The sequence below is a fragment of the Mauremys reevesii genome, linkage group 2, assembly GCF_016161935.1.
Source record: "Mauremys reevesii isolate NIE-2019 linkage group 2, ASM1616193v1, whole genome shotgun sequence".
NCBI lineage: Eukaryota > Metazoa > Chordata > Testudines > Geoemydidae > Mauremys > Mauremys reevesii.
In genome coordinates, this window is record NC_052624.1 from 135644081 (window position 1) to 135671367 (window position 27287).

At 40.1% G+C, this 27287-nt stretch overlaps 1 protein-coding gene across 1 annotated transcript in view; it reads right to left on the reverse strand.

Moving 5' to 3' along the window:
- The window catches only part of MARCHF11 (membrane associated ring-CH-type finger 11), a 41530-nt gene that overhangs the window by 12763 nt on the left and 1480 nt on the right, over positions 1–27287 (reverse strand). Inside the window, exons 3-4 of the mRNA XM_039522984.1 lie at positions 26400–26555; positions 2737–2929 (exon numbers count right to left, since the gene is read on the reverse strand). Coding sequence (XP_039378918.1) covers positions 2737–2929; positions 26400–26555 — 349 coding nt within the window. The remainder of the gene's footprint in view (positions 1–2736; positions 2930–26399; positions 26556–27287) is intronic.

Below are 27287 nucleotides of genomic sequence, written 5' to 3' on the forward strand. Positions count from 1 at the left end.
TTTAAATATTACTTACTGGATAGGACTGTGGATTGATACAATTAAATCAGATTTAATGGAAAAATACTAAAAATAATCTGTTAAAGTTTCTAAATGTGAAGGTTTTTAATATAACTGTGCAGTTCTCACTAGCCAATTATTGAACTTCATTTCAAAATTATAAAAACAATAAGACTTCAAGCAGTACAGATATTTACATTTCTTAGGTGGCTGAAAACATTTTATTGTTTATGCAGAGCCACAGATGTACATGACTTTAGACAACTGGAATAGGTCTTTAGTCATGGAGTTTACAACTCAAGCCCTGACCATGAAATTAACTATCCATGAGTGCACCCTTGTGCCTATGCAAATCCCCACTGAAATCAGTGAGGCTTTTCATGGGTGCAGGGACTCATCCACAGGGAGTTTATTGCAGGATGATCACAAATAAAGGGGTGGGACACTTAACTTTTAGACTTGTGCTTCATAACACTTCTGTTGGCTGCATCAACACTGCACAGGTCATAGTGTGTGAGGAACAGAGTATAGCATACATCTACTTGTTAGTCCTTTTACATAATTTAGAGCTAGTGGGTAAGAATTAAAGAGTAAGACAAAAACTTTCTAATGTAATAAAATCATTGCCCACTGAACTGCTGTTAGAAAGTTATATCTGTCATCAGATTATCTTTTGTTTTTTAAGATCATTCAGAAACCTAAACATTTGCATTCTAAGGAATTTAATTCAGATATTTTCAGTTAAAGCAATTACTCAGATTAAAGTCCTTTATCCTATAGAAGTTACAATAACAGACACCTCTAACATAGAGTAAAGTTGGAGATGCTAATAGATATTTTAAAAATTTGTAAGTGGTCTTGGATGCACATGTTTAAAATACAATAGGCTGCAGAAGATTACTTGAAAGTATATTGAACTTGAATGGTCTGAGCTGATCAGAAGTACAAAAATGCTGCACAATTACCAAACCAGTTAACCAGTTATTTCTTAATTCCCAGACACAAGTTTAGTCATTTAAAGTTATTAGGTAACATAATTGTTTTTAAAAAAAACCCTACATATTAAGCTTGCTACCATTAATTAAAAGTTAATGTTCAAGTAAGGAAACTATAGTTACAAAATGTAGATAGAGATGCTAATTCAATGGTTCTCAAGCTTTTGTATTGGTGACCCCTTTCACATACCAAGCCTCTGAGTGTGACCACCTTATAAATTAAAAACACTTTTTTGTATATTTAATACCATTATAAATGCTGGAGGCAAAGCAAGATTTAGGGTGGAGGCTGACAGCTCGTGACCTCCATGTAATAACCTCATGACCTCCTGAGAGGTCCCGACCCCCAGTTTGAGAACCCCTGTGCTAATTAATGCTATTAGTATTAATTATAAGACTGTAGTTATATGCATATATTTAGATATCTAAGGCCACTGGCAAGTTTCCAAGTATCACTACTGTATATTGTTTTAAATCTAGATGTGAAAATTTACATTGGACATTTCAGTGACTACTTTATAACTCTTAGCAGTTCTTTCTTAGAATTGAATTTCCTCATTAGTACATCCACAACCCTGTTCCATTGATACATTTAGTTCTATAAATACACGAATGTATTTTTATCTGTCTACAGATACTAAGCAATACATTTTGAACTGATAAGAGTTTGATTTTTGTAACAAATTAAACCAGTGAAAAAATTCAATTAACACAATAAGTTTCAAATAACTATGTTATCAACTGAACTATATGATAATGTATACATGGTATAATAAGAGGCATATATAAAATTGAGTTAACAGCAACATTTGCAAAGCATTTTGAGATTTTTTTTTAATTAAAAGAATTATACAGCATTTCATCATGTTATTGATATAAATATTCTGGGAACCTTAGTTCAAATTACTGTGCCTTACTTACTCTAAGAGTGACTAGAATTCCTTTATTTTTACTTTAGTGTAACCTCTTTCACATTCAGCTCAGAGTTGTTTTACTAACTATTTAAAAGTTTTTATTTAGACATTTTGGGATCAATATATTAAAGGAAGTGCATACACACATACACACACAAAAGCTTTCAGAAAGTTTTATCTTCACGCTTTAAGAGTTCTGATGACATCATAAACCACCTGAGCTCTGCTTTCATAGTATAATTAATAAATTAAAATACTTAGCACTTATATAGTGTTTTTTATCTGTTTAGGATGTCAACAGAACTCTTGAATTAGTTCCTTCATCTCACCGCAGCAGTGCAGCCTATCCATTATACTCTATTTCTAGCATAGTGATTCACACAACTCTGTTCAGTGTAGTTCTAGATATGTAGTTCTACAAGAAAATCCTTCAGAGACCTATTCTATCCTTGACGTAAATAACTAACTCTGCTTAGCAACAAAGGAAGATTTGAGAGAACAGAACTATCATTAGTCCTTTTCATCAAATCTTTGTTATAATTTCACCTACTGACCCTCCTACACTTTACTATCCTTTTAAATTTCAAAGTAGGCAAAACTGATTGTGATTCTGGGAATTTATCATTTAGGGAAAGTGATTTGATCAGTCTGGGGGTTGGGCTTTTGTTTGGTTCCTCTCTCACAGTGTCTCTACTTTTATAAAAGTCAAGTGTTTGCTAAATATGTCAGCTAAGAATAAATAAGTAGAGAATTGAAGAGCTAAGGAAGTTTGACCCATAGTTATACTCTTAAACCACAATCTGTACTGATTAATGTTTTGAGCTTACCTATGCACACTAGATCCATAAAACCATACATTCCATAGCAGATTTGAAAAAGGATGTCCTTTCTTTGCCATACTGCATAGGGGCTGAAGGCTGACCATAGAAGCCAAGTCACACTTGCTACTAAGAACAGAGATCCTAGGATTACAGCAATCATCTGCACTTTCTCAACCAGTGTTATTGTAATGCTTTGCCACTAGAAGAGAAACAAAGTAGTGTAAGATAAAATATTACTTTTTGAAACTTACATTCAACTCCAGTTTTCTCCTGAAACCAGAAATCATTTTAATATTCATACAAATCTTCATAGATCTTTGCTAATATTCTTGACACTACAGTTTATGAGGGAAAAAAAGACAGACTAGTAGTATAGAAATTGGTTATGTTAAAGTTTTTTTAATGTTGTCCATATCACCATCTAGAAATGTACTTTGGAAGATTTACATTTATTTTAATCCTGCTATGAATACATAGGACAAAAATATTCAGCATCAGGAAATGCAGCTTGCCTTTCATATCTCTATAATGAGTAGCATCAAGACACTGTGGGAAGGACAATATCAAAGCCTTAGGGTCACAGACCAGGAAAAGGCTGTGTACCTTAGTGGGCTTCATACAGAATGGGAGTCCAAGTAATAAACTTCACAGGCAAAAATTGTTTAAAATAAACCTTATAGCAAGAGGATGGATTTGCAGAAGATGGCCTAATGGTAAATGCAGTCACAAGTGGCATATTATGAAGGAATAGTTTGTTTCCTACAACTAAGGTAGTATATATATACATTTTATCAGTATTTAAAAGCTGTAGAACTATATTTGAATTTTATTAGGGTCATGTATTCAATAGCAAAATCATTTCATACTTCTCAGCTACTGCCATATAGCACCTTTGGCAGTTTTATGCTCTGTAATGCTATCAGTTAGACATTTCTGTTCTTCTCTTCTCACATTTACCAAAGTGAGACAGAACAAGAATAACTTTGTGCTAAATGTTAGAAATCAAAACAACACTCTTAAATGTAATAAAAATTAATTTTCATAAGTCACATAATTGTTAAGAATTAGTAGGAGCATTGCCAGCACATCGAGGGAAGTGATTATTCCCCTCTATTTGGCACTGATGAGGCCACATCTGGAGTATTGAATCCAGTTTTGGTCCCCCCCACTACAGAAGGGATGTGGACAAATAGGAGAGAATCCAGCGGAGGGCAACAAAAATGATTACGGAGCTGGGGCACAAGGAGAGGCTGAGGGAACTGGGGTTATTTAGTCTGGAGAAGAGAAGGGGGAGGGGGGACTTGATAGCAGCCTTCAACTACCTGAAGGGGGTGGTTCCAAAGAGGATGGTGCTAGACTGTTCTCAGTGGTAGCAGATGACAGAACAAGGAGTAATGGTCTCAAGTTGCAGTGGGGGAGGTCTAGGCTGGATATTAGGAAACACTATTTCTCTAGGAGGGAAGTGAAGCACTGGAATGGATTACCTAGGGAGGTAGTGGAATCTCCATCCTTAGAGATTTTTAAGGCCTGGCTTGACAAAGCCTTGGCTGGGATGATTTAGTTGGTGTTGAGCAGGGGATTGGACTAGATGATGTCCTGAGGTCTCTTCCAACCCTAATATTCTATGATTCTAGATTAAATTGTTTAAAATATGTGGAAAAGGTTAGCGATAAACTGATAACTAAATAAAATCTTCACAGTGCAATTTTGGCAAGTTTGAGGTTCCTTTTTAAATAAACTTATGGTCACATGAGCTTGTCTTTGGTTTTGGGTTTTGTTGTTTAATTTAAAAGAAAATGAATTGCCTGTTATAATTTTTTTTAAGATATCATCATTAAAGGTTTTCACTCTGGAGGGGAGAGGGAATACAAGTGTTTGGTTTGGGACAAAGATTACAGGACTTTACTCCTCCCTCTGAATTATTGAGGGACTACTTCAGTGGTTCCCATTTGGATTAAGGATGACATTCACAACTGGGAAAGAGGCAGGGACAATTGCTTTTCGTGAGTCTATTGTTTTTTGCCAATATCTTTTGATAATTGGCTATCTTCATTTCCAGGATGGCTGGTACCCCTTTATCTACTCTTTGCTTTTGAAAGCAGAAATGTGGGTGTGAGATACAAATCCTTGGATGGGTCTTAGGGACCTAAGTTTCCACCAGTAAAGTTCCCTACGTGCCAGAATTTCTGCTGGTGGGAATGCACAATAGCACCTAATTCCTGATGCCGCTGAGCTGCTCAGCATTCCAGCTCATGTCTAATCCCTGCTGAGATTCACAAACTAGGTGTTCCCTTGCTTATTACACCTGCACCAGCTGATGTGGTCGCCAGACTCTTAGCATGCCTACCACACTAAAGACAGCTGGGGATAGAGATAGCAAGTCCCACTATCTCCATCAGCCCTGTGGTAAGAGCACTCACCTGGGATGTGGGAGACCCAGAATTCAACAGGTGCGCTGCTTGATTTGGAGCAGGGACTTAGACCCATGTCGCCCAGGTGAGTGCACTAACCACCCAGCTATTCTGCATGGACCTCTTTCAATCTCTGTTGTTGAAGTAGTTCCACTTTGTATAACTAATGAAATATTCATTGGGCTAGAAAGAGAATGAAAATTATTCTATAATCCAGAAGTTAAAGCACTCATCTGGAAGATACGAAAACTGAGTTTAAGTTCCTTCTCCAATTCAGGCAGAACAGGGATTTGAAAACAGATCTCCTACATCCCAGATGAGTACTCTAATTACTGGGCTATCAGCTGTAATGGAGTGGGGGAAGGGGTTCTGTGATGGGGTGCATAAACCCTATACCAAGAAGGTGAGGGTTAATGAACTTCTCTGGCCTCAAGCAGCCCTGCCTCACCACACTTGCAAGGCATGTCAGGCTTGGAGAGAAGATATAAGCTCAGCTAATGGGAGATCTGGAAGGGAAATGGACCTTTGCTCTTCAGCCCTAAAGTGCCTGGCTGAAGGCAGGAGCTGCTTGGGTTAACTGCATTTTGAAGCCCTTGCCAAGACAATGGAGAGCTTGAGTCTGAAACAGTATTTTGGGACTATTACTAGAGACTTGTCTGCAAGTGCCAAACTGGGCTGGCTATGGCCTATCAGCAGCTGCCTGAAGGAAGTGTCCTGCCATGACCTTGTGTTAGTTCATTTGTGTTTGGTTTGCCTTTTGATCTTTGATAGCCCTGGAAGGGGTGGACTTCTACAGATTCAGTTGGAGGGCTTAGTCTCCCACAACCAGACTTGTACTTTTGGCTGCCTGGAGATGGAAGACCAAAGGCCGCTGTGAGTTCAGAATCCTGTCATGCTTGCCAACTCTGTCCACATATCTATTAAAGTGACATCATCATAGGACCTAATCACATCAGCCATACCATCAGGGGCTCATTCACCTGCACATCTACCAATGTGATATATGCCATCATGTGCCAGCAATGCCCCTCTGCCATGTACATTGGCCAAACCGGACAGTCTCTATGCAAAAGAATTAATAGACACAAATCTGACATCAGGAATCATAACACTCAAAAACCAGTAGGAGAACACTTTAACCTGTCTGGTCATTCAATGACAGACCTGTGGGTGGCAATTTTGCAATGGAAAAGCTTCAAAAACAGACTCCAATGAGAAACTGCTGAGCTGGAATTGATATGCAAACTAGATACAATCAATTTAGGCTTAAATAGGGACTGGGAATGGCTGAGCCATTACAAACATTGAATCTATCTCCCCTTGTAAGTATTCTCACACTTCTTATCAAACTGTCTGTACTGGGCTATCTTGATTATCACTTCAAAAGTTTTTTTCTTTTACTTTATTGGCCTCTCAGAGTTGATAAGACAACTCCCACCTTTTCATGCTCTCTGTATGAGTATATATATCTCCTAAATATATGTTCCATTCTATGCATCCGAAGAAGTGGGCTGTAGCCCACGAAAGCTTATGCTCAAATAAATTTGTTAGTCTCTAAGGTGCCACAAGTACTCCTGTTCTTTTTGCGGATACAGACTAACACGGCTGCTACTCTGAAACCTGTCAATTTGGCATGTTCAATCTTAGAGAAATTTCCCTCTTGGATTTTAAAATGGGCGTATTTTTTTAATGAATAGATACTTGAGTCTAGGCTGGCACTTCATTGTCCTTGCAAGATCCAGTATAGAACTGGATACAATCCAGTATACGATCCTGCCCACAAAATCAAAAGCTTTGCATTACAGAAGTGCAAAAGCTGTAAATACCATACTAACTTTTCTCATATGGAGTATAATTTTGAAAGCTCTGTACATAGAGATTCTGTTTCGTGAGTTGCATGTGTGAAAAGTTTGTAGTGTAGGGCCCAAATTTTGTATTTCCCTGCATTGTAAAATTTTTTGAATACTTCAGCCAAAATTGTGAAAGGACCCCAAAAATCTCCAAATGAAAACTTTTATCCAGACATAAGATTTCCAGTGGTTCTGTTTATCTGTCAGGTTTTAGTTAGTAACCAGTTATTGTGAACTGATAGTATTTAGAAGTAGGTATAGTAACTTCTGGTAGCAAAAATACTTGTTTTAGTTTAATACAAAAATGACCCTTCTACATCGGCATTCTTTGTTATGACACACTAGAATACATTCTCACAGAAATGAGATTTCATAAATATGCACTACAGAAAGTCTATTTCCACTAATCACAAAGCACAGCTAGCATGAAACTTTGTTTTTCTGAAACTTATCTGAAATACACAGTTATAGTAATTTCATATGACTAAGGCCCTTCTTGTAGGCAGCCACTCGCTAAACAATTGAAGACTTTGTCATAAGAACAAGACTCGTTTTATGGAATCAAAAACTATTTAAGCTTTGTCTAATTGGCTATGATTATTTATAGCTCTTTACTACACACCATGTTGCATGCTGTTAAAAGATTAAATGACTGAAACATCACATGAATTACTTACCATCAGCAAGTTTTTTCAGTTTCTGTTAAACAGCATTTAATTGTTGCTGTTTGTCTCAATCTTTTAATGGATGTTAATGTTGAGAGGCTGCACTAAGCATTTTATAAACTGATTTAACATTCAAAATTGAATTAAGTTAGTTATTGAAATGAAAAATGTAATTCTAATTTAAACCATTCTTTGCAACAAATATTTCTCATTTTCTTAATTTGGTAACTTGCCTAAATAAGGCATTATGAAACATGAATATAAATTGTTCCCTTTATCTCTAGATTTTTTTTTAACTTACAGAGCACTTTGCTAAAATGATCTTTCTAATTAGGGAATGTATAGCCAGCAAATCAAAAATTTTAAAGATGCCTTTTTTCAATATAGACATGTGTGAAGAAGGTGGAGAAAGACACCTTGAAGAGAAATCATCTTTAATCATCTTTAAATGTAACTCTGTATATTAACTATATATAAAATCATTTATAGTCTTTGAACCTTATTAAACCTGTCTGCTAACTATTTTAAGTCTAATTTTTGGTTTAGCCAGAAAAATATTTGCCATGTCAAAATCTTTGAATGAGAGCATTCCAATCCATGTTAGAAACCATGGGAGAGGGCTGTTGGGTAAATTGTGCCAGTGCAATCCACAATTTACCTGTTTGCACAGATTCTACACTACTAGACTGCACTCATGCAGCTACTTCACTTTGGCTAATATCTCCATTGTAGACATTGCCCTTATAGAGATAACAATGTGCAAGTGCAAAATTCTGATTTTGTAGCATTTTACACCCACTTAGCCAGGTACATAAGACTGCACAAAGTAAAAGGCATTGGGGACTTGGGTTCCTTATATTCATTAGAGACACTGTTACACTAATCCGCATGGAGATTGTACTAGAACATTCGTCCTGCTTTCCTTTGAAAACAAATCACATTTTCACCTACATTTACATTAATGTTTTTGAAGATCCGCTTGGATATTTTGCTTTGCTAATCCACCAAAGACCTTAGCCTCATCTAGAACTCCCTTTGAATTATATGGGAGTTTTACTAGTGCATCAGTGGCAAGTCATATTTCTTACTCTGACCCCAGATACATTGTTCCTCTATTTAAGTAGTCTGGTTATTTTTCAAAATAACTTCCTTTCATAGGATATCTGGCCCCTTTAAGAGAAATCCAGGCCCAGTCTGCCAGTGATAGGTTTCATTCGAAGAATGAGCTCATCTCAGCTCACCTGTAAGTAATTAACTGCTGAGGTGGCTGGTTGGCATCTGGTTGGATAGTGAGCACCTGACCTGATAAAAGGCTATCAGAATGCAGTTAAAGAAGAGGTGCTCCCAGAAAGAGGAGGATCCTAAGGAAAGCATCTTAGAGAGGGCTTTTCTAGATAGCTGTGTAGTAGGTGTAGCTTGCAAAGAGCTGCATGCTACCTAGAGAAGAGCTACAGCTGGCAGGAAGGTCCTGGCTGTGGGACTGAAACTCAAATGGAGTTTGCCTCCCTGCTAAGAAGCCTTGGTGAAGCTCTTTCTTGTGCTTGTGTTGATCTTTCCTTTTAACAAATGAGACTCTCAGAAGGGTGGAAAGGTGAAGGTGTGCTGTTTGATACATAAAAGCCTTGCTGGATTTATTGATAACTAAACTGGAGAAACTAAGACAGGGTGTACCTGCAGTGCCACACCTGGTTGCAGGGTCCTCAGCTGCTGTAAATCAGGTACATTTACGTTAAAATAATTATGCTAATTTACACCATTTGCAAATCTGGCCCATATTTTTAAAATGACAAATTTAAACTAGCCAGCATTAACTGAGTCATAACTTAGAGAAGGAAAGTGATATGGTTTTCACTTAACACAATATAGTATATACATAAGAGCTGCCATATTGGGTCAGACCAACGGTCTATCTAACCCAGTGTCATGTCTCTGACAGTGGCCTATACCCAAGCTTCAGGGGGCGTGTACTGAACAGGGCAGTTGGAATGATCCATCCCTGTCTTTCCCTGCCAGATTCTGGCAGTCAAAGGTTCAGGGTTGCTCTGAACATGGGGTTGCATCTCTGACCATCTTGGCTAATAGCCATTGATGGATCTATCCATCCTTTTGCAGGTGTTCTTTAAACAGGAATGCATGGAAATTGTTTTTACAAAAGTTTCTCGACTGTAGCAACAGGTACTGAATTTTAGGCATTAGACAGGTGAACAGAAGCAAAACACCAAAACTATGTTGGCAATCTCTCACTCTTTCTGTACTGGGCCTGATTCTTCTGAGTTATCACTCTGTAAATCAGGAGTGGTATTTCTGAAGTCAGTGCAGTTACTTTGGTGTAAAATCAGTATAAAGTGAGATTGATCATCATCTCACTGCCTTTTGCTCTGAAAGGACGTCTTACTATATCTAACATGCTCTTACCATTCTTTAAATGTGTCAGTAAAATAGTGGATAAAAGAGAGGCAGTTGACATTTATTTGAACTTTCAAAAAGCCTTTGAAAAGTACTTCACAAGAGACTACTACTCTCTTGGAAGTGAGAGAAAAAGTACTGTCATGGATCAGAAATTGACTAAAACAGAAAACAAAGAATAGAAATAAACAGTCAATTTTCATCCTGGCAAAAGATTAATAATGAGGAGCCACAAGGTTTCATACAAAGGTAAGTGGTGTTCAACATATGTATTATCTGGAGGTGAACAGTAAGGTGGTAGAATTTTCAGGTGACACAATTATTTAGGTTCCTCAAGACTGGAGAAGATGAAGGAAACTTGGAGGGATTTAAGCAAGCTAGATAAATGGAAGATGAAGTCCACTGTTGACATATGCAAAATAATGCACACAAGAGGGAATAACTTAACCTACTCATACATCTAACTAGGGGGAGGGATAGCTCAGTGGTTTAAGCATTGGCCTACTAAACCCAGGATTATGAGCTCAATCTTTGAGGGGGGCCACTTAGGGATCTGGGGCCAAAATCAGTACTTGGTCCTGCTAGTGAAGGCAGGGGGCTGGATTCAATGACCTTTCAAGGTCCCTTCCAGTTCTAGGAGACTGGTATATCTCCTATTATTATTAGGTTCTTAATTAACTGTAACCACTTAAAAGAAGTGGACACCATCGCGAGCAGCCCCAAGTCATTTTGAAATATCACTTTATTAAATGTATGGCAGCAGCAGTGATCAAAAAGGCAAAGTGTTAAGACTTATAAGGAATTGAATAAAGAGTAATACCAAAAACACTACATTGTCATTATCTAAATCAATGGTATGTACTTATGTGGAATAGTTTCAGTTTGGGTCACTCTATTGCAAAGCAGTTCAGGGATAGGTAATCTCAATTATGTTAGAGGCATGGAAAAACTCTCATATGAGGAGAGAGTGAAAGGATTGGGATTACTTGCAATAGAGGAAATGAATGAGAAGTTATGATAAAAAATAAGGGTATGGTGAAGGTAGTTTATGCACTGATATCTGCCCATTCTCCTACTACAAGTAGAAGAAGACATTCAATGAAACTGAATGGAACACATTTAAAACTGAAAAGGAAATACTTTTTCATGTGATACACAACTAGCCTGTGGAATTCAGTGTTACAAAATATCACTGCAGCCAAGAGTTTAGCATGATTCAAAAAAGCATTGATTTAGAAGGATTAAAAGAATATCTAAAATTATCATTGTAAGGATTTTTTTTAAATTGGCATAGATAGAAACTCTTTTGCTTTAGGACATAAACCAGCCTCTACCTACTGAGAGGTTAGAAATGGAATTATCGGGTCACACATTTTCTGTGTGCCTTCTGCAAGGTTCTTGAATCTTCTTCTGAAATACCAGCTGTTAGTCACTAGTCTAATCCAGCATGACAATTCCATTGTTCCTATGCTGGAGAATTCAGAGCTACCATAGAACCCCACCAGACATAGAGCCATGTTATGGAGGTTAAACAAGCATCTCTTTGAATATATTGTGCAGTTTTGCAAAATATTAAAGATTATTTTATTTCAATGATTATTTAGAATACCTAAAAATCTGCAAAACCACACAATGTACTACAAAAGCAGTACCTACCTGACTCCCCTTTAACCCACAGGCAGCTCTATACCCAGGGGAGATTTTGTGATAACTTTATAACACAATGGCTGTTGATGTGTCACGTCAGAGTAGGTGCTGGCAACTGGACATGTTACTGGATCTAAGGAGAAGAAGCAAATTATTTTTTAACAATGTGTTAAATCTCCCTCTTAGCCTGGCTATGTGAGCATTGGCCATGTATTGCTACAGCTGAGGAAAGTTTTTATGAAGCCAATTTGCTGTTCACCTCTAAATACTCTAAGCTGAACAGATACCAACTGGAAGACATAAAGGCTTTTTCCCTGCTTTGCTTGCCAGCTGCAGATTGTTCCAACAAATAAATGTTAACCATGGTATTCATTATGCAAAATAGAATTTGCAATCTGCTTGTATACATGTAAGATTCTTATGCAAGCAAAAAAGAACCCAACATTTTTGTGAGCTCAACAGATGTTTTGGAAATACGTGTTTAATTTCTTTTATTTTTAATGGAAAATATGACTAAACATTCAGAGAACCCACTTTCTCTGAGGCATAGCAACAGTCACAATGTTCCCTATGTAGAGAATGTACAGTATACTTGTTGCTAACTTAATGACCAAATAGACTACATGTTGGAAAGCATGTGTATTTTTAAACACAAGTTTCTTCTGTATTTTAAATTATAAGATATATCTTTGTCTAGCAGCAAGCATAGTTATGTCAATGCAGACTCTGGCTTTGATGGCTGTACATTTTAATTAAACGTGAAAACGCAGGGTGCTTATAGTTAATAATGGGCACCCTATCTTTTGTGTCCCACAGATTTATCATGCAGAGCACTGCTAAATTTGCTTATGTATACTTTATCAGCCCTGTTGTGACAAATTATGTCCTTCTTTGTTCCTTACCTTCAAGCTAGAACACTGATGTAATTTTGGAGGTTCTGGACTATTTCTGCTCTGCTACAGCCTTTTTATACTGTTCTGGTGGAGTAAACAAACTTAAGATATCAGAACCAGCCCTTGGTGAATACCTTTGGTATAATAGCCAATGCAGCACAGAACTGCAAAAGGGGCTTGTTATTCTGAGCTCTGGAACTGCCTGAGGTCCACTGCAGTTGAGCATAAGTTAGAGCAGTCCTGAAGCCAGACCAGAACAGTCAAGGAGGTCTAAAGGTGCCAGTTATGTTTGCTCCCTCACATTTATGCACCAAACATACCTCAGACAGAATGGAGAATCAGCCATTTTTGTTTGCTGAAATGCATTGGTTCATGAAGCAGTCTTTGAAAATTTCCGCTACCCCATAAGCCAAGTGTGCACTACACGTCTTCAGAAGCTGTGTGGTGCCTACGAGGAACTTTACTGTGATCTTTGGTATCTACAAGGACATCAGATATGAACCACAACACATGTCAGAAATTGAGTTTTATTTTGGTACCGTGAAGTATGTTTAATGTCCTTAATTTGAAAATGAATACCTCACATTTACCTCAGCATGTATGTAGCTGTAGAAGACTACAATCGTATGACAAAATTCTGCTCCTCTCACACTCTTTTAATTTTCTCATAGGGAATCTGATTTCAAATTGCTAGATGACTAACTAATATTAATATATCTAAGGCTAAGTAACAACAGAAGTGGCCACAAAGATAATGGCAAAGCTAAGAGTAGAACCTTCAACTTTTGCTGCTTTGGTATAATCACTGTCAACCATTAATGTTATAATATTCAGCAGAAAAAATTAAATATTACATGTACTCTATTGACAATAAAGACACATGAAAATTGTTACCTCATACCTGGAGCCAGTGCTAATGTGAAATGTTTTCTGTGAGCAGTTAACCTGGCACTAGTGTGGTTTTGTCCAGTTAGTGACTACTACAATACTAAAATAAAATCATATAGTAAAGAGACTCTCTTCCCATGCGGAAGATTAAGTGTTCTATTTGTTGGAATGATACAATCTCACTTATTTCAAATTAGGAAATCTAGATTATTAGGTTCTAGTTGGTGGTTTGTTTATTTTCTTTAAATGTAGAGATAATGCTCACTTAGTATTATTGGGTTGAATGCTCTAGATCAGGGGTGGGAAAACTTTTTGGCCTGAGGCCCACATCAGGGTTCTGAAACTATATGGAGGGCCAGGTAGGGAAGGCCGTGCCTCCCCAAACAGCCTGGACCCTGCCCCCTGACTTCCCCCCTCATAACCCTCAACCCATCCAATCCCCCCTGCTCCTTGTCCCTTGACCGCCCCCTCCCGAAATCCCCCCACCCCCTATCCACCCCCCCAGGCCCCTGACTGCCCTGACCCCTATCCACACCCCCGCCCCCTGACAGGCTCCCCCAGAACAACCACACCTACCCAATCACTCCCTGTCCCCTAACTGCCCCCCCAGAATCCTCTGCCCCTTATTCAACCCACCACCCCCTGCTCCCTTAGCATGCCGCTCAGAGCACCAGGGCTGTCAGCTGCACTAGGTGGCCAGAGCTAGCTGTGCAGGCTAGAGCACTGGGGCAGGTTGGTGGCTCTCACAGCTGCACTGCCAAGCAGGAGCTTGCAGCCCCACCACCCAGAGGGCTGGCGGCACGGTGAGCTGAGGCTGGGGGCGGGGGGACAGCAGGGGAAGGGCCGGGGGCTAGCCTCCCCAGCTGGGAGCTCAAGGGCTGGGCAGGATGGTCCTGTAACCTGGAAGTGGCCCGTGGGCCAGAGTTTGCCCACCTCTGCTCTAGGTACTAGTTAAGATCCTCTGGAGATGTCCTTTTGTAGCACCACAGTTCAATCTGGTTGGGCACTAGCAGGAAGGAATTGAGTGCAGGAGAAACAGTCTTGCTGCTGTCAGTTTGTGTCACAGGGCCCTGGGCAGCCGGAAGGAGTAGTTGCAGAAAAAGCCATGCTCAGCCTCTGCATCACCAGGATGGAGCATGCTCAGTTGCTCCATGGAGGATGCCACATGCACAATCCAGTCAGTAGGTAGGAGCTGTGTTGGGATGGAATAGGGTTATTGAAGGTATACCCTTCAGCAAATAAAGCTGACAGCCTCTAACAAACTTCTATGGAGCATATGTGAACTGTGGTCTTTTTTGCAGAGGCTTCTAACGTGACCAAACCTGAATAGACTTTCATGGGAATAACAAGAGGCATCCCTGAAACAAGAATGAAGCCCCTGTGAAACTTCAAGTCTTTGCTTCAAAGCATACAGATGCTAGAGCTCATCAGTGAAATGGTTGGAAATGGCTCAACCATTTTTGCTGACCCAGCATGGGAAACTTTAGCCCATATGATTAACTTTTGACAAAATTATAAGCAACTCAAAATGGGATCTTACACTGCAAAGTGTTAGGCAGCCTTATTTATACATATCGATACCAGCCCCAGTTATGCTACTTTGTACTCATTTAGCATTTTTCATCTATAGATCTCAAAGCACTTCGCAAATGTTGACAAGTGCCACTATTCCCATTTTACAGATGAGGAAAGTGAGCTGCAGAGGTTAAGCAATTTACCCAAGGTCACATGGCAAATAAATCAGTCTGTCTACGTGTTTATCAATGTTACTTTTTTCTATGCTATCTACGTGATTTCTAGCAAATTAGAACTGTAGCGAGGTTATTAGTTGACTTCTTGAATCTTCTGTTCTTCTCCCATACTTTGGTAAAGGAAGTTCTCCTTGAAATATGAGTGGTTTTCTCCAGTCTGTTATAGCCACTTTGCACCATGGCCCTAAAATTGCCAAAGATAGCTGTTAAGGTCTTCTCTTGTGGTAGTCGAAATCTCAAAGAAAAGCTTAGAAGGTATGCCAGCTGTGACTTATCTCTTGTGTCTGACTTAGGAGAGGGGGGAAGTATGACTGAGCAGCACCATGCCAGTAGTGAAAGCTAGAGTAGCCTCCTGGCTGCTCTAGTTTCTGCCAGGGCTGGGCAGCTCAGAATCAGGGATTATAACTATCTCCCTGGGGCTGCTGCTCTCCTCTACAACTGAATATAGCTGGATTAGTGGACAATAATGGCATACATGTATAAAGGTGTTCTCCCCCCAACCCCACCCCTGATCTAAAGCATTCAACCCAATAATACTAAGGGTATGGCTACACTTACAAATCTGCAGCGCTGGTAGTTGCAGCGCTGGTCGTCCAGCTGTGCAGGGCCAGCGCTGGTGTGTGGCCACATTTGAGCTACCAGCAGCGCTGTGGGCCACATTGCATTGCATTGCAGCGCTGTTTTTGTGAGATGCAGCAAGCAGCAAAGCCCAGGGGTGGTGGGGGCAACGTGCTTTTCAAAGAGAGGGGAGGGTGGGTGAGGCGAGGTGACAGGAAGAGGAGAGGAGAGAGAGGAAAATTTGAAACCTGTGTGTTGTGTGTTACTTCCCTCACCCTTTACAAAACACACTTAACCCCTTACCTCTTAACTCTTAACTGCTCTCTCTCTGCAACTCCCACTCTCTCTCTCTCTCCCCTCTGCCTCATCTGTGTCACTCATTGTCTGCCTCATTAGCTCATTTGATTGTTTTTGAGCAGGCACAGCCACAGCAAACAGGAGCTGTGGCTGTCACAACAAAACAACAATCACAAAAAAAGAAAACAAAGAAAACAAAAAAACAAAAAATAAAAAAAGCATTCCTGGGATATCTGCTAATACCCTGGAGGCCAATAACAGCGCTGGTGTGTGGCCACACTTGATGACCAGCGCTGCAGCACCAGCGCTGCAATCTTTATTCCCCATGCTGAGCCAGGTGTACGGCCAGCGCTGCAGCCAGGGAGTTGCAGCGCTGGATGTGCCCTGCAGGTGTGGACACTTACTAATTGCAGCGCTGGAAAGCCTCCACCAGCGCTGCAACTCGCAACTGTAGCCATACCCTAAGTGAGCATTATCTCTACATTTAAACCACCAACTAAAACCTAATAATCTAGATTTCCTAATTTGAAATAAGTGAGATTGTATCATTCCAACAAATAGAACACTTAATCTTCTGCATGGAAAGAGAGTCTCTTTACTATATGATTTTATGTTTTTGCAGCCAGATCTGAAAATGATCACACTCTGCCTAAGCCAGACATTCTCCAAAAGGTTGTTCCAACTGATGGAGGTTCAGCTAGTGAATACTTGTTTCTAGTGCTCTCACTTCATCTTACCATGGGCTCTTTGAGCTGCTTTCCCCTAGAGTCCAGGTATCTTAATGTGTCAAAAAAATTTAAGAACAACTAGCTAAAGACAAACTTTATTTTTGCTGTTAGTTTATGTACATCAGAAGCAGGATGCCTGCCAAACAGTCAGTGGGGCCAATGGACAATCGAGGTGCTAAAGGAGCACTCAAGGAAGACAAAGCTGTTGTGTAGAAGCTAAATTAATTATCTGCATCAGTCTTCACTGCAGAGGATGTAAGGGAGATTCCCAAACCTGAGCCATTCTCTTTAGGAAATAAACCTGAGGAACTGTCCTAGACTGAGGTGTCAGAGGAGGAGTTCTGAAGGAACTCTGGGGTGAATACCATCTGGTCCTAGTGACTTATTACTGTTAAATTTATCAGCTTAGCACACTTACGCAGTTGGAACAATCAGCAGACTATTGACTATAAGAGGAAATGACAGCACCACCACCAATGTTCTATAGAGGGCTTGGGCTGGTAGATGAGCTGTAAAACAGCACCTCAGCACATCTACTGGATCAGGCCCCACAGGTGGAGAACACCCTTCTTTGTGAATCCTGTCAGTGTTTAGCTATGAGTTAGGTGTCAAGCTGCTTGGCAGTGTCAGGAATGAGGCACCTGCGTACATGTCCACCAGCAGAAATTTAGGTGCCATAGGGACTTTATCAGTGGAAACTTAGGTACCTAGGGAGTTTAGGACCTATAGGGTTAAGCAGTGCTAAGCAGAGGTTTTGTGAATGCCCATGGCACCAAAATGTTGGATGTAGGTACCTATAGGGTCCACTGCCATTTTGAATACAAGCTCCACACAGGAACCTCACAAATCTTTCACTTCTCCATCAAAGATGTAGCTCCAAGCCCTTAAAGAGTCAATAGCATCAATTCATCTGCATATGTACTGACAATGGTGGCACATATCTGAATGCCCGTTTTGCTGCACTTATTGCTGCTTGGAGCACAATGAAGATTAATTCATTACTTTAGTATTTTCTATTAGTAAATTATATTTGTACATGGATACTGTAGAACACTAAGTCACTTGAGGATGAGTCATATATACCAAGTACATCAACAGAACTAAACGTGTGCTTAAGTGCTCTCTTGGCCAGAGACCTAAATCCTTGTAACAAGTAAAGAGCCATGCACACCTATAATTATATATTATATAAATGTCAGTCATGTGGACATGATCCAGCTCCCACTGAAGTCAATGGGAGCCTTTCCACTACTTTCTGTATGAATTGGATAGAACCCTTATGCACAACTATGGTATAATAAAGAAGATGAATTGGAAAATGAATTATATGATCATAATGGACAGAGGAAACGTAACAACTGAAACTGCTGCACATTAGTTTGACAAATCTAGAAAAATAACCTTTATAGTTCTACTATATTACTAAAAGTTTAAATAGGAAAAAACTGATTTTACATGCCAACTGGATATCAATATTCTCAAGACTGGATGAGTCACTTGGATTACTTTGTCAGCTGGGTATATTCATTTAAGGTGGCTTCTGTTTCATCTCTTTGCTATTAAAACGATCCATAACATGAACTTTGAAGAAGAATAGTCTACCATCTTTAAAATCTGATCTAAATTCTTCATAACAAATATTTTAGGATTCCAAGCAGATCTGTGATAAGGACTATATTTTGGGAAGAGGTTAATAACTTAGGGGCAAATTGTGATTCTTCAGTTGCAGGCTATAATGGAGCTGGTAGTGAGGCATGCTACCACCTGATTTCAGAGGGACTGTGGCTACCCTGAAAAGGGTAGTATATGCTCAGTTTTGTTGGTCTGTGTGGAAGAGGTGCTTTCTGCCCACTTTTGGAATCTAGTGCTGCTGGAGGCATTAAGACTCCCATGGTTCCCCACCCTGAGCACAAGGATTATGATTGTATCTACCCGTGGAAGAAGGACATAAGGAGAGGAAAACCTTGTGTCCTCTACTCACTTAGCACAACTGAATAGGTACCATCTAACTCTTAACATTTTAGCATTCTGAAGGCATAAAACCACATGAAACTACGTGCCTCTTCCCAAGTTTCATTTGTAGCAAGTTGATATTGTGCCTAATTCCTGCTCTTTTTTTACCATTTTGTGTAACTGTGTACAGTTCTGATGTCTAATTTTTTAAGAATGCTAAAAAACTGAAGTGCAGAAAACAGCCAAAAAAGATTAAAGGGTTAGATACAATGCCTTACAATGTGAGACTTAGGTATGTCTGCACTGCAACTGGGAGATGTGACTGCACAATATGTAGACATACTTGAGCTAGCTAGCTTAAATAGCAGTGATGCACAGCAGCATGGGTGGCAGCCACTCAAGTATGTACCCAGGATCCTAAGAAAGTGGGATTAGCCCAGGCAGCCACCTGTGCTGCTGTGGCCTCACTGCTATTGTTATGTGAGCTAACTTTGATCTCACAAGATCAAATCTACTAAGGTGCATTTAAAAGTGCTGCAGCCATATCTGCTGATTGCAGCTTAGACACACTTAAAGAGTGCTATCAATTTAACTAATCAAAATGATTGAGAGGTGACTGTTCACAATGTATAAGTATCGTGTGGAGAAAATGCTGGGTACTAAAGGGCTCCATAGTTTTATAGGGAAAGGCATAACAAGAACCAATGGATGGAAGCTGAACCCAGACAAAGCCAAATTAGACACAAATTTGAACAGTGAGGGTGATTACCCATTGGAACAAACTATCAAGAGAAGTCATGGAGTCTCCATCTTTTGATGTCTTCAAATAAAGATTGGATGCCTTTTTGGAAGATATGCTTTAGACAAACACATGCTGTGCTTTTAGTCAGACACAAGCTAGTAGACTCCCTTCAACCATTGTGTTGAACATAAAACAGCCATACTGGGTCAGACCAAAGGTCTATCTAGCCCAGTATCCTGTCTTCCAACAGTGGCCAATGCCAGGTGTCCCAAAGGAAATTAATAGAACAGGTAATCGTAAAGTGATCCATGCACTTAGCCATCCATATGAGATGATGTGGTGAGGGCCACAAAGATGTCCTGGCTCCACTTGCCGCAGTGATCCCATGCCATCTCCTGATCTCCCTCATGACCTCTCATCCCCTCCCTTACTCTTCTCCTTAATTTCTTACTCTCCTCTGGCTCTCTCCTCTCACAACACAAGCATGTTTAGACTTTCTCATCTTAAAAACACCCTAACCTTGACCCATTTGCCTCTTCAACTACTGTCCCTTCTCCCTTTCATCTCTAAGATCACTGAGCATACTGTTTACAGTCACTGCCTAGAGTTCCTCTTCTCCAATTTCATTTTAGACCCAGTAGTGCTGGAACTAGGGGTGCTGGGGATGATGATGCTGCACCCCCTGGCTTGCTTGAAGTAGTAATAACAAACACCAAATATGTGTTTCCATCAGCAGCACCCCTTACCTCTCCAATCTTGCATCTGCCCATTGCACTCCACTCCCTGGCTCTCTACAAAGTCTCTGACTTCTTCCTAACCAAAGTTCAGAATCAGTACTCTATTCTCCTCCTCCTTGTCCTGTCAGCCCTTTTCAACACTGTCAACCATATTCTTATTTAAATCTTGCCCACCTTTGGCTTCCATGTTTGTCTTTTTCCATGTTCTCCTCCTACCTATTTAATCTCTTCTTCTGCCTGTCCTTTGTAGAATTCCCTGCTCTCCAATTTTTTTGTGAGGGGTTCCATAGGGCTCTGTCCTAGGTCTCCTACTGCTCTCCCTCTACAGTTTATCTCTGGTAATTTCATCTGCAGACATAAATTCAGCTACCATCCCTATGCTGACCACTCACAATCTACCTTTCTACTCCAGTTGTATTGCCTTCTATCTGAACTAAAATGTTGGCATGTCTCCCTGACATCATCTCATGGATGTCTAATCATCATCTCAAGATCAACATGGCTAAACAGAGTAGTTAATCTCTCTCTAGCAATCTCTCTCTCTCTCTCTTCTTCCCCGCCATCCCCACCAACCTCCTTTGAATATCACCATCATCCTGCCTGTCACTCAGGCATGTAACCTGGGCATCATCTTCAACTCAGACCTATCTTTATGACCTCACATTCAGGCTATGTCTAAAATATCTTGCTAGTTCTTTCTGCATAACATTTAAGATGTTTTCCTCAACTTAACATTAAATCAGCTTCTAAATTAATTCACCACTAGGACTCCTCTGTCTTGAAAACTAACAAATTACAGTGTTAACTGACTAATATTTCTTGCATTTCCATCCACAAATGATGATGATTCTATGATCATATATAACAGTTTAAAATATAAAACATTTTTTTAAAAGTAGCCTATTATTCTCTTTTATAGCCCTAAAGCAACATACGAACTACGGGAAGATAGGCATTACTCCATCTAATTGCCTGCGGGGCCCACTCCAGTAAGTATGCTCGGGGCTTGCCTATCAGATCAGGCCCCTATAAAGAAGCTTACACAAAATGCAAGGGAGGAAACCCTCCCTCATAATGTTTAGCCCAGTAGTTAGGGTATTCACCTGACATGTGGGAACTGCCCAGTTCAAGTTTCCCTTCTACCTGAGTGGGAAGAAAGGATTTAAACTGATACCCACAGCTTCTCAGGTAGGTGCTCTAGCCTCTGCGCTATGGGATATTCTAATGTGGGGCTCCCTTAATCTCTCCTACTGAAGCTGTTCCACTCTGGATAATTTTAAAAAAGTCATTGGAGCAGGAGGACTAGATCCTGGGTCTCCCACATGCATGCTATAGCCACCAGGCTACAGAGTCATTCTCATACATTTATCCACATCCCGGGCCACTGGATAAAAATGAAAGAATCATTGGACCAGAGACAAAGCAAGCATCAGAATTGGGACAAATTCTTCCCTGCTGTAAAAAGAAGCAATTCCACTGACTTTAACATTTACTATTAGAGTTATGCTTGTTTACATCTGGCTCACTGAAAGGACAGGATACTGGGGGAAAATGCACAACTTGCATCTCTCCAATTAATTTGTAATCTACATCTCCCACTGCCAGCAAACCAGTTGGCTAATCTTAAAAGTAAATATGAATTTTCTCAGTTTGTAATTATGCTTTCGTGCCTAATCCTGTCAACATGTTGCATATTTTCAGGAGTGGGCCCCTTGATGGTAGTTAGCTGGCATGTGGTTAGATGTGCACCATGACAAAATATACTGAAAAAGAGGTTACCAACATAAACGTTCCCTGAATCTACTGCCTCCATAGAGGCCCACTTTGAGATTACATGTCATGCAGCAACAGAAACCATACAAAGCAGTTAGATGCTAGGAGAAATGTTCACATTGCTGGCTATTCCAACATTCTGGAACTAAGGGTTACAAAAAACCCAACTCCTAATTTTTCCTCTCTAATTCTGGGCACATCCTGTAAATCTCTGAAGTAGAAGGGGAAAGAGAGGACTGGTGTGGCTCTGCAGAGGCAATACATTTGAGAACAAAAGTTATGTGGGTAAAAAAGCCATCTTTCTCTTTCATGAAACTACCCAGATCCCATCTGCGAGAGATTGGATCAGGGGTCGGCAACTTTCAGAAGTAGTGTGCTGAATCTTCATTTATTCACTCTAATGTAAGGTTTCACATGCCAGTAATACATTTTAATGTTTTTAGAAGGTCTCTTTCTATAAGTCTATAATATATAACTAAACTATTGTTGTATGTAAAGTAAATAAGTCTTTTAAAAGGTTTAAAAAGCTTCATTTAAAATTAAATTAAAATGAAGAGCTCCCCGGACTGGTGGCCAGGACCTGGGCAGCGTGAGTACCACTGAAAATCAGCTCGCGTGCCGCCTTTGGCACCCATGCCATAGGTTGCCTAACCCTGTTCTAGCTCTTTGGTAAAAGGGCATTGGCTCCTGGTTGTACAGGAACTTCAAGGAGTGTTTAGCCTGTCTGAAATATGGCATATGATACACCTGAATCATCCCTGGACTGAAATGAATTGGGTCTTAGCTTTTCACCAAAAGCCACAAATTACCTTAAAGGGCTTTTTCCTGTCAAGAAAATGACCAGTCTTTTCCTTTTTCATTTAGCTGATGTAAATGTAAGAGCAACAACTATAATTTTACATTTAGATTGTTAAGCCAGATAATTGCATCTGTAATAGCAGAATATTGCTGTGTGATGCCTCCTTCCAATTTGTGAATCGAGCATTGAGTTGTTATATTTTCCATAGTCTGTTCTTGGTGACCACAGTCACATGCTGGAGAGTCTTTAATTTTCCATTTCTGCAGCAAGTATCTGCATCTGCCATTGGTTGTGTGGATACGGTTTAGGATGGCCCAGGAGCCCCTCTTAACAACAAAAGTGTGGAACCAAACTTAAATAGATTATAAGGCTTAGTAAAATCCTGGTTTAAAAAAACTTGCCTGATTTTAATGAAAGTCCAAGACCAGCATAGTCTAGAATTTGAGATGTGATGTTAGGACTACTGTATCATTGTGAATATTTGCACAAGGAGGATCTGCTATCAAAAACTGTGGTTCTGAAACTCTTCTGATAGGTACTATAGCCATAGGTGAAGGAAACTTCACTGATTGATGCAAGAAGAAACAAGTACTAAGAGGCACAAAAGGAGCTTTCATAAACCCTGTGAGAACCAAGAGTTTAGCCATATTCATATGTAAATTATAATATGAAAATAAATTGTCATAGAATCTTTAAAATAACCATTTTCTAAAGGATTAAAGAGACTGAACTCATTTGCACAAACAAAGGGAAGACCAAGTAACTTTTGGTTGTATTGCAGGCCAAACCTGACCACACCAAGGACCAAAAAAACATTATAATAATTGAAGAGACAAAACACTGGAATTCTCTCGTTAGGCTCTCCAAATTTTTAAACTGTTTTCACGTAGACATCCACCTTTGTAGCAATTGTTCATCAAAAGGTTATTACATAATCTCTGGTGATCAAATTAGTATCACCATTGAAACTGAGGTACTTTCTGGGCTTCTGCCTTCCAGATATATGGATGTATGTATCCTGAAGCTTGCTGGTCTTGAGCAATCCTGAGAATTTAAATGCAGGGACTATATTGCCCAGTGGTACAGAAAAGCTGTGGCACTCACACCAATTATATTTACAGAAGAGATTAGACCTCATCACTTAAGAGCATAAAGAAAAGGCTCCATGGGGGAAAATGGAAAGGGGACTGGGTATTGACATGAGCAGGGGCGGCTCTAGACATTTCGCCGCCCCAAGCACGGTGGCACGCCATGGGGGGCGCTCTGCTGGTCACCGGTCCCGCGGCTCCGGTGGACCTCCCGCAGGCATGCCTGCGGATGCTCCACCGAAGCCACAGGACCAGCAGACCCTCCACAGGCACGCCTGCGGGAGGTCCACCGGAGCCGCCTGCCGCCCTCCTGGCGACCGGCAGAGCGCCCCTCGCGGCATGCAGCCCCAAGCACGTGCTTGGCATGCTGGGGCCTGGAGCCACCCCTGGACATGAGCCTAAACTGAAAGGCATGCCACCATTCAATAAATCCAGGACCCATTGCTCCAAAGGGATCCTGCCATGCCTGTAAAAAAGTGCCTAATCTGGAATTGACTCTGGATCCTCTGGCAAAACTACAGCTTTGCTGTACCTACAGAAAATGCCAATTCAACCAAGACAGTCTAGGTCTCTGGTAACCTCTGAAGTTTGTTTTTACTGACTGATCAGTTAAAGAATCATGCTTGACGTGGAAATATTGGCCTCACTGATATCAGAAAGACTGACCCAATCTCAGTGAACTAGCAGTTAATCTGATCACAGAATTTGATCATAGCAGTTAATCTAATCACAGATCATAACCAACAATACCTCCAACAGAAGAAAGTCATAGATAAGGACCTACTCACCAAGTCTAATAGGTATTTAGAGACCCTCTGCCTTTCCCTGACAGTGAAAAGAGAGACTCCAGCTTTTTAACCTTTCAGAATGTGTAGCAATCCATAGCTTCCCCATAATAGCATAATTTCTAAGACAAAAGGCCACAGAAGAATATGCCTTCCTCCCATGTTGGTCCTTTCAGAGACTATCAACACAATCAGTGAATCCAAGTGGCATATTGTCTGTCTGGTAAAAGGAAACAGATTCCTGTTCTCTGAAAGAATAGAGTTGATGATGGTGGTGATAGGTCAAATATCCAACAGGAACACAGCTTGGGAAACCGCATCATGTGTTGTGCAACCAAGCTGGCAAATGTGCTCCAGAAATTGTAGTACCAGAAGAATACCCACTAGAATCCATGCCTTTATCCTCTGGACCCTTCCTCAAATTCATGTCCCTGTGGGTTTAAGGAGAGGCAAAGCCAGGTCCCCCAACAACCTTTAGATCTGAAGTATGGAGAAGTTTGGGAGAATTCCCTATGTAGAACCTGAAAGAATAGGCCTGAAGACACAGCTATTTGTGAAGGCACCTAGTATATGGACAAAGGATCAGAATGCCTTCAACCTAAGGAAGCCCTTTCACCTTCAGACTTCTAGGATCTGACAGAATTTAAGCACCTTGGATCCATGGAAAGCCCATTACCCTCAGACTTATAGGATCAAGGAAATGATCTGAGTGCCTTGGATCTGAGGAGGTTCGATCAACCCTGGACTCATGGGAACCAACAAATTATACAAATATCTTAGTTTGGACTCAGGCACACAGTACTCCAATTTATAGGGCTCATAGTGCTTTTAACCATTCTGTCAGTGCAAAGGGGCCATTAAGCTGGCCTAAGTAAGGGTTTTCTCAGGAGGGATGGCTCTATGCTATTCTACTTTGAAGCTCCTTGGTGTGGGCATGAAAAAGAAGGCTTGGCCAAAGTGGTACTGCATGCTTCAGTTTCTGGAACAGTTACTAGGGGGCTGCTGCATTTATATACTCTTACGCTGCTGTAGGTCGTAGCAGGGGTTGAAGTGGCCCACAGCTGACTGCAGGACTGGGAAAGTGTAAAAGCAGCATCAAGTTACCTTTTGTCCTTCACCTCAATCTTTCAGAACTTGGCTAAGCACCAAAATAGGACCCAAAGGAAAAGATTGACTTAGATCCAAGGAGGTCTTATCACTTTTGAATCCATAGTGGTAGGGCATAGGTGGAACCAATCTTTGAGTCTTTACCATATCCAGAGAACTAATGCATATTACTGGATGACTGTTTAACCCTAACACTTCCTGCATGTTGTTCAAGAAGATGCTTCCAGGGTGCATCCTTAGAGGACCTCACTGCCCTGCTTACAGGCAAGGGATCCAAACAGCTCTTGTTGGGATAGAGGCAAGAACTTCTTCTGTAAGTAGTCTTAGGCCAGAAGAGCCTCCCCCTACCAAATGACTGGATCCTACTCTGGTATGTACTCTTCCCCAATGACTGAGCACTTTGAAATGGGGTCCAGTGCCTCACAGCAGGGCATGCAATCTCACAGAGGTGATCTGTTGAGACAATGTCAAGGAGGAGAATAAATCAATATTTTATTAAATCTGCCTGTGTGCCATAAATTAACATTTGCAAGGCTCTGAAATATAGAAACTGAGTAACATTTTTGGTCTGTAAGTATGTAAAAATGTTACCTGGCAAGGTTTTTTCATTTTAATTGCTATAACATGGTATCTGTAACAGCAGAGCTCACAGGTCCATGACCCTCTTTCACTGATCCACTTTAAGAGGCACAATTGATGTGTGTACCGTACCGACCCATCACATCGGCAAGGATTTAACAATTCACCCTGAAACAAGACAAAAATAAATGTCAGGGGGGATTTATTTTGTTTGCTTACACAATATTTCATGTTATCTGTTCTGGAACAATGAATTTGTTTTAATCCCTATCCTACACTTTTATATTTTTGGCTAAAATAAAACTCAAAAGTTAGAGCTCTTTTAAAGATATCATTATCTCCAACTTAAATATTCTACCACATTACAATCAACAGGTAACTCACTGCATGTGCAATTATTATGCTAATGGTCACATTATGATCTCTTTTGAGTAACTTTAGATGGATGGTTAGATGTATTTTCTCTGCAGTAATTCTTAATCATGGATAAGAAAGAAATGTATGACATCATAGTGAACTGAATGCTTACAGTAGCATTTGTACTGTTAAGATTCCTGACTGTCAGCAATTACACCATAAAAATTCTCTACAAAATAAACACTTAAAAAATTTAAATATGTCTTTCCCATCAGAATTACATCCTGTAACAAATACATGGATGACTGTGTGCTTAGCTGAAGCTTTCTTATTTCTGTGATGCTACCTCAAAAATGTAATAGGCTACCTCTCATACTAACAACTGCCCTCACCTATTTTCTAAAATAAAAGACAAAGCTAGTAGACTCATATATTAAACTCTAACTGGATACTACAAATAATAGCATTGGTGGTTTTTTTTTTTCCATTTTCCATTTTCCATTTTCTTGCTTTTTAAGAGAAAATAAACCAAATCTCCCTGTT